The 12,232-nt window shown below is 38.2% G+C and overlaps 1 protein-coding gene across 1 annotated transcript; it reads right to left on the reverse strand.

Moving 5' to 3' along the window:
• Positions 1-6,964: 6,964 nt before the first annotated feature.
• LOC113344947 lies at positions 6,965-11,910 on the reverse strand. The gene is made up of 10 exons (XM_026588816.1): positions 11,778-11,910; positions 11,509-11,625; positions 11,372-11,432; positions 10,951-11,008; positions 10,572-10,666; positions 10,375-10,478; positions 10,113-10,241; positions 7,973-9,913; positions 7,504-7,570; positions 6,965-7,383 (listed from the first exon to the last, which is right to left on the reverse strand). Exons 2-10 carry the CDS (start codon positions 11,583-11,585, stop codon positions 7,156-7,158), a joined length of 2,760 nt encoding a protein of 919 aa, XP_026444601.1. The 5' UTR covers positions 11,586-11,625; positions 11,778-11,910; the 3' UTR covers positions 6,965-7,155.
• Between the last annotated feature and the right edge of the window lie 322 nt (positions 11,911-12,232).

A 12,232-nucleotide genomic window follows, 5' to 3' on the forward strand; every position in this document is an offset into this window, starting at 1 on the left:
ATAACAATACTTATTTCTCTGGGATGGGATCATCTGGATCTGACATTCACCCATTTTCTGTTCAAGCCGCCGGATAATATTCCTTTTATCATGCAATTCAACCAATATCTTCATAAGCGGAAGAAGGAATCCAAATTCAAAGAGTTAGTATTCATAGGAACATAGGAAAGTAATTTGTGAGAGCACCGTATTAAATTTATTTGCAGAGAAATTATTAAAAGTGTTTTCTGAATTTCTTTTCTATTCGTGTTTATGGAATTGGTTGATTTTCTGTCTAAGATGATTGTTAGGAAATCGATAATATATATCTGTTGTTGTGGGGTTTGTTCTCAGTTTGCTAATGCAATTAATCAAAATAATTGGCCTATCAATGTGCATCAAAGAAAAAATGCTTTATAAGTCGTACGTACTAGTTGCTTCTTTAGGAACCCGACTTCATGAAAAACATCACAAACATCCACCACATACACGACGGAGGGCTAAGAAGTGATAAGAAAAAATCAAAACCCTTTGGTAAGTTTACAATTTTATGAATGGACGTCAAAGAAAAATTGCCTCATAAGACATACCAGCTGCTAAGAAATGGTCCACTTTAGGAAAACAGCACAAACATCCCCCGCAAACACGACCGAGGGATAAAGAATTGATAGGAAATGCTGGAAGTATGTTTAAGTCGGATCCAAAATAATCTTGTACTCAAGTTTGATGCACATAAAGTAACCTATTGAACTGATAGAAGGGTCAGCTAGGAGTATGGAAGCATGGCCAGAATCTATACTTCTGACCAGATGGTTGCAACAGTTGAAGTATCTGTTCCATGCCAAGAAATCAGTATGGGATGAAATGAAAATGAAGAAAAATGGAAGACTCATAGATATACAAGTTGCTTCCGATAATGAGCACCTCCAGACTAACTCAAATTACAATCCTGAGAGTACAAAAATTTGAAATTCCAATAACCCTTCAACTTCACAGCCTCTGCATAGCTCTTTGTTTTTGTAACCCAAGCTCTTGAGTTAAAAGAGAAACAAAAGCTAGCAATAACATAAGTTCTCCAACTAAAAGAGATGATTAATGGAAGGTGCACATAATTCCAGTAAAAGAAGGAGAAGCTGATGAATTAGTGAGGCTTTCTGGTACTCTACCTATGTCAAAACGAAATTATGAATTGTAAGAGATCTGTTATTACTCTTGTTGTGACCTACTTTACATATTACTAATGAAATATTACAAAAGAAAGAAAAAAATGTACGATTGTTCATATTGAAGTCTTCAACATCCATGAATAATGTTACTTATCAAGTTGTATGAGAACGAATAACCAATAAATAAAATTATCAAGAGGAGAAGTTCTGTTATAAAAATTCAATGTACCAGAGCACATATACAATTTAAGGCATACCTAGTAATCGGACATGGTTCCCTTAATTCCTAAGCTCAACATAGCCCAAATGAAGTGTCGTTCAAGTTCCATGCAGAGATGGAAGATTCCCTGGAAAAATAATATAATTCATTAACCTGATGAAGGGCCAGCTAGCATTAGGATAGCAATTTTCTAATTTAATGCACATCAAGAAGATACACTTAAAACTAAAAAACCAAATACGAAATCATGGGTCCTTAATTTTGGTTAGGAAATGCAGTTCAACCGCCATAGCCGTGGTGAAAACCCAGAGAGACTTGGAAAAAGCTCAGATGCTTTCCATGGTCCTCTTCAGGGTACAAAGCTCAAGGATCTTTTAGATCTCTGGGTTTTAAATGGTTGTGTAGTCTAAAGTACTTCTAATTTCGATGGTGGCCATCATCCAAAAGTGAAAACTGTAGACTTAGAAATATAATGTAGTGGAAATATATTTCCTACTCATTAAGATTTCCTTTCTCTTTGTTCCATTCCTACAGGACCTGACAAGAATTTTGCCATAAGAGACCACTTTTTGGGTCCATAAGTCAATATCAACTCGATGATTCTATCGTCTTCCAGGTTTGTATCAGGCCTTTCTTAGATGGCCAAAATATATGATTTCCTAACATTATCTTTAGCAAACTAGTAGAGAGAGCCTCATATGATCATAACTGGAAAGCAGAATTGAGATTTAAATGGCATTAAATTCACGAGTTTTCATTATAGACAACTCTGGCCCGAAAAGGGAAACATGTTGGTATATTTTTCCATGTCGTGACAACTAACAAGATGAGGCATACTAGGAAAGATGAAACAACAAAGACGGATAACAGACCAACCTCTTTCTTCCAGTTTCTTCAACTGAAGTCTTCAGCAGCGTTTCTCAATTCTCATCCTGTAAAAAACTCTAAAAGTTAGCACGGGAATTACTGTCATGATGCCAAGGGTGCAATATGACTAAAAAGACAGATATGTTAAAACGAGTGGAGTGGTGGTGGTTGGGGAACACAGTTCCAATACGGCATGCGTGCATAACAATGAAGGTACACAATCAGCACATTTTATGGAGTCCCACTAGGAACAAACTACGCATAGAATAAGCAGTAGTAAGCACAAATATAATGCACGCTAGAAAATTCCAATTTGGCCACTGGATTAATTAGAAGGCATAAAGAGTTTATTCGAAAACTTGCTCATCTCTTCAGGATTCAAACCACCGTTTGCAAGACCAAAGTACCATAGCAAAAACTTACTCAAACGGATTGCAAAAATAACTCATGATACCAGAATTCACCAATATTACCCTAAAGATATCATTATACAAGGAGATGAAAAGAAAAAAAAGGTTCACATGTTAGAAAGCGCACAAATGATCAAATGTGCAGCTGATTTTGTTAGTAGTGTTCCAAATTACAAAAGCATTGTGTATCGAGGTTTAAGTTTCCATTATGAGAAATCTTCACCCTTTATCTTTGAGATATACAAGAAACAGCTAATACAGAAGAAAAGAAGAGACCAAACTGATTAAGCAGATAAGATTGGAAAAATAAGCCATATAGTAGTGAACAGTAGAATTTAATACTCCATACTACCAGAGTTATATAATATTCCAGAAAGTACTTACAGTATTCAGTTAGATCAAGCCATCTTCAATGATCGTGCAAAACCCGTGTTGACATGAGGCTGAATCCTTTGATGCCAGGGATTGAGGGGGTGCAACAGATCCATGCAACCTTCATCAACCATAGATAAGTCTTCACTTACAACCACTGGTTATATTGGCACAATCTTTCCCCGTCTACAACCGGTGGTAATAGTCGGACAGATAGGTGGAAATCCGACTTTGTTTTTCAAAAAGCTACTCCAGAACTTCATTATTGAGTTTCTGGTCCTGGATTCATAAGAGCACATGCTTAACAAAAACTTATATAGAACAGGGAAAAAGACATCAATGTTTTATTATTGCATGACTTCAATAAAGGCTAACTTGTTGACATTATCCATTCATTTATGGGTTATCAATCATTCAGCACGTCTGCAAATATCAAAAGTAAAACCCCCTCACTCTTGAGAAACTTCACTCGGATAAAGGCTAACTTGTTTAGAGAAACTTCACTACTTCTACCATGTATTCCATAACATACTGAGCATTCTCTACCATAATTTCATCCTCCACAGCCCCAGCAACTCAATTAATCTCATAGTATAAATGGTCGTTCCATATGCAAACTTCACATAAATTAATTTCTATAGCTAAAGGCACATCCAGACACATTATGACAACACACAAGCCAAAGAATGGCCACTTACAGATACAACCTAGTTAGAACATAAGTAACACTCATCAATATTACCTTTCTTGTTATATTGCTTTCTTAAGCGATGGCAAGGGTTTCGCTATAACAGACCATTTTTGGGTCCATACTTCAACACCAACTTAATGATTCTACCATCATCCTGCAACTAAGATGAGAAAGCGAGAAAGTATTTTTACCTGAAAACTTTATAAGAACCGATAGGTATGAAGAAGTTAATTGGCATCATCATCATATAAGAAGGAAAACACCATCATAAAGGTCACATTAACACAATGACGTATGAAACGGAAAACATTTAATATGTGTTAGGCGCACTATTGACAATTTCATGTCAAGTTGATTTGTTCGTCGCTGCAGGTTACTTTTCGAAATTACAGGAGTATTCTGTATGAATGTTTCAGTTTCTATACTAAGAATCTTCACCCTCCATATTTAACATTGCCTTCAAATGGCTACAGCTAATTCAGAAGAAAGGAGGAGAAGAAAACAACTAAGATAAGATGAAAGAGTAAATGCAGTTGTGCTGAACAAAAGACTTCAGTCCTGCTGCTATATCATCAAAACTATATTTAAAACCAGAAACTACTTACAGTTTTTGAACTAGGTCAAAGCCATCATCATTGCTCTCGAAAACCCCTCGTTAAGATAAGGCTCACTTTCTTGATTTGGAACGGCCATCATCAATGAATTACGCCATAGAATGTGAATTTCAAAAGTTTTCGCCTTAATCCATGTGGACGAGCCATCTAGAACAAAACAGCCTTACAGTCCTATTACTACGACAACCAGAATTGTCAATCACACCTGCTGATCCAGGCTTTTATCCAGTTGCTTCTTCATAAACTTGAAAATGTCAGATCGTTTTTCGATTTGAGCTGCATGTGCGAGCCTTCCTAGTATAAAACAACCTAACAGAGCTATTAGCATGATAAGCAGAGTTATCAGTAATCAAATTAACATCCCCCAGTCCAGGTTCCTCACTAGTATCAGTTACCCTTCTTTCAAATGAAGGCAACTTTTTTTCATCTCTTAGCTCATTTGCATGCTCATCCTTATTCAGTTGCTTCTCAATTAACTTCAAAATGTCATACTTAGTTTGCCTCAAGCTGTTTGGACGAGCCTTCCTTGTATAAAACATCCCTGACCTTTTAAGCCTGCATCTGGTAGTGTCCCTATCTTGTCCCTCACTTGAATGCTCAACCCTATCCAGTTGCATCTCCACAGATCTTGAAATGTCAGACTCTTCTTGCATAAATCTGTATGGACGAGCGTTCCTAGCATACAACTGCCCTGACTGTTTAATCCTGCATCCGTATAAATGAGCTTTCCTAGTGTAAAACAGCCTAACAGTGCTGTTACCACGATAAGCAGACTTGTCGCTCTTCGGATTCACATCAACTGATCCAGCATTTTCATCCCTGGTTTCTACTTTCTTTCTTCCGAGTGAGTCAAATCCTTCCTCATCCACCACTTCATTTGTGTACTCATTCCCGTCCAGTTGATTCTCTAAAGACTTGAGAACGTCAGACTTATTTTGCCTTGAACCATATGGAGAAGGCTTAGTATAAAACAGCCTAACACTGCTATTACCAGGACAAAAAGAATTTTCCCTGTTTAAATTCACATCCAGTGATCCAGCCATTTCCTCGCTATCATCAGATTTTTTTCTTTCGACTGAATGTACGCTTTCTTCATTTTGTACATCATTTCTATGCTCATCCTTATCCAGTTGCTTCTGTAAAGACACAGAAACGTCAGAATTTTTTTGCATTGAACCATACAGTCGCGCCTTCCTAGTATAGAACATCCCTGACTGTTTTTGCCTGAGTCTGCATAATTCAGGATTTTCCTCCCTGATATGCAATTTCTTTCTCTCTAGAGCATACAATCTTTCGTCATCCTTCACCTCATCTGTAAGATCATCCCCATTCAGCTGCTTCTCTAAAGACTGGAAAACGTCAGACTTGTTTTTCCTTAAACCGTATGGACGAGCCTTCTTGGTATAAAACAGCCTAACAGTGCTATTACCACGACAAGCTGAACTTTCAGTCTTTAAATTCACATCCAGTGATCCAGCCATTTCTTCTCCATTATCAGTTCTTTTTCTTTCGACTGTATGTAAGCTTTCTTCATCTTGTACCTCATTTTTATGCTCATCTCGATCAAGTTGCTTCTCTAGAGACACGGAAACGTCAGACTTGATTTGCATTGAACCACACGGACAAGCCTTTCTAGTGTAAAATATATCCGACTGTTTTTGCTTTACACCGTATGGACGAGCCTTCCTAGTATAAAACAGCCTAATAGTGCTGTTACCACCACAAGCTGCACTTTCATTCTTTAAACTCACATCCGGAGATCCAGCCATTTCTTCGCCATTATCAGTTTCTTTACTTTCGACCCTATGTAAACTTTCTTCATCTTGTCCCTCATCTGTATGCTCATCTCTATGAAGTTGCTTCTCCAGAGACATGGAAACGTCAGATTTATTTTTGCTTAAACCACATGGACGAGCCTTTTTAGTATAAAACATATCTGACTGTTTTTGCCTGAATCTGTATGGACGAGCATTCCTGGTGTAAAACAGCTTAACAGTGCTATTACCACAAGAAACAGAATTGTCACTCTTCAGATTCACATCAACTGATCCAGCCATTTTTTCGCCATTATCAGTTTTTTTTCTTTCAACTGTATGTAAACTTTTTTCCTCTTGTAGCTTACTTGTATGCACGTCTCTATCCAGTTGCTTCTCTAGAGACATGGACTTGTTTTTCCTTAAACCATATGGACGAGCCTTTCTAGTATAAAACATCTCAGACTGCTTTTGCCTGAATCTGTATGGACGAGAATTCCTGGTGTAAAACAGCCTAACAGTGCTATTACCACGACAAACAGAATTATCACTCTTCAAATTCACATCAACTGATCCAGGCTTTTCCTCTGTAGAATCTGTTTTCTTTCTTTTGGGTGAATGTAATCCTTCTTCATCCATCACTTCATTTGTATGCTCATCCCCATCCAGATGTTTCTCTAAAGATTTGAAAACCTCAGATTTGTTTTTCCAAGCCTTTCTAGAATAAAACTGCCTAACAGTGTTATTTCCACGGCAAGAAATATTGTCACGCTCCAAATTCACCATTGATCCAGGCTTTTCCTTGCTGTTATCAGCTTTTTGCATTTCAAGTGAATGCAAACTTTCTTCATCTTGTACCTCCTTTATATGTTCCTCTCGTTTCCTGGCACCACCAGCTTCTCTCTTTCTTTTTCTTACTATGGATGGAAGGGTTGAGAAGCTCTTAGCAACATTCTTAAATAAAGATTCTACCCTCTGATCAACCAAACTGTTATTACAAACTGGAGGTAAGCAAATGGTAGGTGATAAAACTGAGGTTAAAACAGCTGTTTCTTGATTTAAGGAACCGGTCACTCCAAGGTTCAACATGCCTCATGGAGATCATTTCTCAATGACACATCACTGCTTCCATCATTCAACAGATCCTGACCCAAACGAGTAGATGAGGTACCAGCACTGACTGCGTGATTTGTTGAACAAGAGGGTTGGCTGGCAAGCATCAATGCTTCTCCCACTTTCTTCTGTTCCTCAAACAGCTTCTGTGGCTGCCGTGCAGTTTCTACAGCTCGCAGCTGTGGCTCCCTTTGAAACTGCTCAGATAATCGCATAAAAGACGACAAGTCTCATCACAGATGCATCTTTAAGCCAATAAATGAAAACACAGCATATAATGGTAGCATGCATATGAATTATGATGGAGAGAATGGCACCTCAAGTTGGTCATGAAGGCTTTTTTGAAGCTCCCACTGCGATCGAATTGCTTCCGATAGTGCAGACCTTTAAGCAGAGAGTATTAATATAAGTTACGCCTTGCCAGTATATACAGGTTATTCAGAGTAAGATGGTGACTAGAAAAAGCTTCATAAAATGAGTATGCATGTTTACTAGTGACAAGCAAGGTGCTGAGAAGACTGCAGGTTTGCCGATCAAGAAAGAAAAGAAAATAGAAATGCAGGTTTGCAAAGTGATTTAGCAAAAGTGATCTTTTAAGTTTCGTAAACAGATGGTTCAGGACAACTAGATGAATACAGAACACTTGTGATTGAATCCTATATGCCTTGGTAAAAAAGTTATACGGAGTTCCATGAACTAAAGTTACACATATGAGTTCCTTGTCGCCAAATTGATAACCAACCGAATGATCACTTTGCAAGGTTAAATGAGATAAGTGAGACTTACTTCTTTGACGGTTTACTTTCTTTTACAGGTGTTGCGCTCCTGTTTTGAAACTTCGTGACTGGAACAGAAATTGGCAATGGCGTTCCAGCAATTCTCCTTTCTATATCACCAATGCTTCTGTACTTAGCCAAGTTTGCCTTCGAATTTGATCTGCTAAACTCATGTTTTGATGCAAGTTGTCTGCATCCAAGACCAACAGAGTTACTCGAGTCAGTTGCTAGCACACCTGATTTTCCAATCTCTGATGTTAAGCCCGGCGTCTCTTGATTTAAGGAACCAGTGACTGGAACAGAAATTGACAATAGTGTTCCAGCAATACTTCTCTCTATATCACCAATGCTTCTATACTTGATCAAGTTTTCCTTTGAATTGGATCTGCTAAACCCATGTTTTGATGCCAGTTGTCTGCATCCAAGATCATCAGAGTTACTCGAGTCAGTTGCTAGTACACATGTTTTTCCAATTTCTGATGTTAAGTCCGATGTTTTTTGATTTAAGGAACCAGTGACTGGAACAGAAAATGACAATAGTGTTCCAGCAATGCTTCTCTCAATATCACCAATGCTTCTATCTTTGACCAAGTTTGCCTTCGAACTTTTTCTGCTAAACTCATGTTCTGATGCTAGTTGTCTGCACCCAAGACTAACAGAGTTATTCGAGTTAGTTGCCAGTACGCCTGTTTTTCCCATTTCTGAGGTTAAGATTGATGTTATTAGATTTAAGGAACCAGTGACTGGAACAGAAATTGGCAATGGTTTTCCAGCAATGCTTCTATGCTTAAACAAGTTTTCCTTCGAATTCGATCTGCTAAACTCATGTTCTGATGCCAGTTGTCTACATCCAAGACCAACAGAGTTACTCGATTGAGTTGCTAGTACACCTGTTGGGTCCCCCGCATCTAAGAATTCTGGGATTGAAGGTTCTACCGGATCCATGCAACCCTTATTAACTTTATAGAAGTCTTCATTTCCCAAGGAACACTGGGTACCGTCATTAAACCTTTCATTATTACATCCACTGATCTTCTCAGCAGCTGGTGATATGGATATTTGTAGGGCGTAATCCTCGGTATTCAGAACTGTACCAACTGGTGGTAGTTCTCCAGTATATAAATGGAAATCGATGTTTTCCTCTAAAGAGCTATTCCGAGGATTCTTTCCTGTGTGTCTGTTTTCTAAGCAACTTCGGGTACTGGCGTTAAAAATTTCATCATTACACACAGCGGAGTTTCCAACAACTGGTGATTTGGTTACCCTTTTCTCATCATCTCTCCTCGTCTTCAGAACTGAACCAACTGCTGGCAATAGTCCAGTAGATCGATGGAATTCTAACATAGTCTTCAAAGAGCAATTCCTGATATTCACTATTGAGTTCTCATTTTCCAAGCAACTTCGGGTACCGGCGCTTAACCCTTTCTTATCACTCATAGTAGAGTTTCCAACAGCTGTTGATTTGGTTGCACTTTTTGGATTAGCTTCCCCTGTCTTCAGAACTGAACCAGATGATAGCAACCTCTCAGTAGATTGATGGATATCTAAGTTTTTCAGCAAAGGGGTAATCCAGAGATTTTTTGTTGAGTTTTCATTTCCCAAGCAACTTCCGGCAATGGCGTTTAATCCTTTATTACTACACACAGCAGAGTTTCCAACAGATGATTTGGTTGCATTTTTTGCATCATATTCCCCTGTCTTCAGAACTGAACCAAATGATGGCAACTTCCCAGTAGATAGACAGATACCTAAGTTTTTCTGCAAATCGGTGTTCCAGAGATAATCTTCCCGGTAGATAGACGGATACCTAAGTTTTGGTGATGATGTGGGTATATTTCTGGCATTATCTTCCCCCGTCTTCAGAACTGGTGGTAACAGTTCAGCAGATAGGTAGACATCTAACTTCTTCTTCAGAGAGCAATTCCATAGATTCTTTATTGCGTTCTCGGTCCTGGATGAACAGGAACAGATGCTTAACAGAATATAAATGGGCCAAAAGAACAATTGATGCTATCATACTAAATGGCTCAACAAAAGAAAACTTATTGGATCCCGTCATATGCTTCTCACTTTTGACAGTTGAATTATTGTTTTATAGACAACTATATACAATCTACATTCCCCGAAGATTCGAAAGCAAGAACTAGTACCTGCCAGGTAAAAGCTTTGCTATTTCTGCCCATTGATTTCCATAAACCCGGTGGGCCCTCACAATTGCAAGTTCATCATCTTTGGTCCAAGCATCTTTTTTAATATTTGGATCTAAATGGTTGTGCCATCTGTAAAACGGCAAATAAATTAGTTTCCGGGGGCCATGGCAAAACACACACACAAACACTATCTGATAGGGGAAATAAACGACCACTTGTGAACATAACCTAGTGGAAATTTATTACTAGTCGTTTAGGTTACCTTTCTCGGCATTGCTTTCCTATGCGACCTGGAATGGATTTTGCTACGACAGACCATTTAATGGGTTCAGACTTGGACACCAGCTCAATGAGTTTCCTATCTTCCTGGGAAAAATAAGAGAAAGCAAGAATTATGTTCAGCTCAAGGAAAGAATTATATGTGAACTGATAGAAATAGAAAAGGAGTGGGCACCACACCTCTTGGGACCATGGTCCCTTATTTACTTCGGGATTAAGAACCTTTTGCCATCGATGCAGACACTGAACATCCGTTCGATTATGTAAACCTGAAGCTGCGCACATAGATTATCATAATTTACTTAGTTAGCTCTTTCTTTAAATTGGAAACTGATCCATAAACACCATCTTTAGCTACTCCGCACAAACAAAAGCTTCCTGTGATTATAACCGGAAATCAGTATTAAGTGCACAATAGCATTATAATGAACTCAGAGCATGTATCTACTTGTGCATATACAACTCTCACCCAAAACCGGTATTAGGCACAATTTCTGGGTCATTGCCAACTAATATAGCTGTAGGAAACACTAGATTTAATAGAGACAAACAAACCAACCTACTGTCTTCCAATGTTTTCCCTTGTAAAATTCAACCCATTTTCTCAAATAATCATCCTGCAATAACAAACTCAAAATTTAGCGCCAGAGATCTTATAACTAAGAATCCCTAAAACTGCATTATAACTACAATCGGAAACAGAAAAAACAAATGACTCAATTGTGCATAAAATAAATACAATCACAAGTCCAAGCACATCCACCAGACCATGATACATACAACTCAATCACCACAGACCCCCCACACACACTACAATTGATTCAATTGCGCACAAATGCATCGACAATTTCAACAACCTCAAGAGACCATGACAAATTCAACTCAATTTCTATAGCTACCACAAAGCCGTCACACACTAGAAATGACTCAATTGTGCACAGATATGAGTTATTCAAAACAAAAAAAAAGAGACTACTCACCTCTTCAGCAGTCCAACCCCCCTCCCGATGCCTTACCGGACCCCTGATTGTCTTAGATATACTAGAAAGGGAGAGAAAAAACAATCAGCGCCATATGATCGAACCATAATAACAAACAAAAATGATTAAACTATTACCGTTTAGCCTCCTCTTCAGAAACAGTTGATTCTTTGTTCTCAGAACAATAAGGTACATCAATTTTAGCTTCAGCCATGAATAATCTTTCTTCTACATAAACATCCCTTTTCAAAACCCTAAAATGGAAATGAAAACCCGCTCAAATTTTTCAAAATTGAAGGTTCAAAGTGAAACAGGAAGAGCAGAAAAATCGAAGAAAGAAGTTAATGAATGGTTTGGCTCAGTTGATGGCGGGAACTGAATCTGGAAGGAGGGGGAGAGATCTGACCAGGCGTCACTCTTTCCCGTTGTAAGACGGAGAGAGAAGAATTTGATAGTAATTGTGTCCGTTAGTAAAACAAACCTAATTGTGATTTTATTAGTACGCCCCTTTTCCTTTTTGGCAACTTGCCTTGACAGGTTCGGTGGATTACAAAATACCTACCAGTTTGATACTCGGATCTGACTCGAGATTTGAATTTCACTCGTGCCAAGTCAGATATCATGTCACTTTCACCATGTTCGTCGTCATCTGTTTTGGGATCGCTTTTATTTCTCTTGTTTTTTTGTTTTTTTCATTTTTCAACTTAAAGTCTGACCGAGACATGTACAGTTATCTGGACACAAATGTGTTTCAAAACTTTATATATAACTCACTCTTATCATTTAAGAATTTTTGAGTAAGAGTTAATGAGTCGGGGGAGTGGGAGTGGGAGAAAAACAAGAAATATCTAGTAGTGAGAT

The sequence above is a fragment of the Papaver somniferum genome, unplaced genomic scaffold (assembly GCF_003573695.1).
Source record: "Papaver somniferum cultivar HN1 unplaced genomic scaffold, ASM357369v1 unplaced-scaffold_80, whole genome shotgun sequence".
Classification (NCBI taxonomy): domain Eukaryota; kingdom Viridiplantae; phylum Streptophyta; class Magnoliopsida; order Ranunculales; family Papaveraceae; genus Papaver; species Papaver somniferum.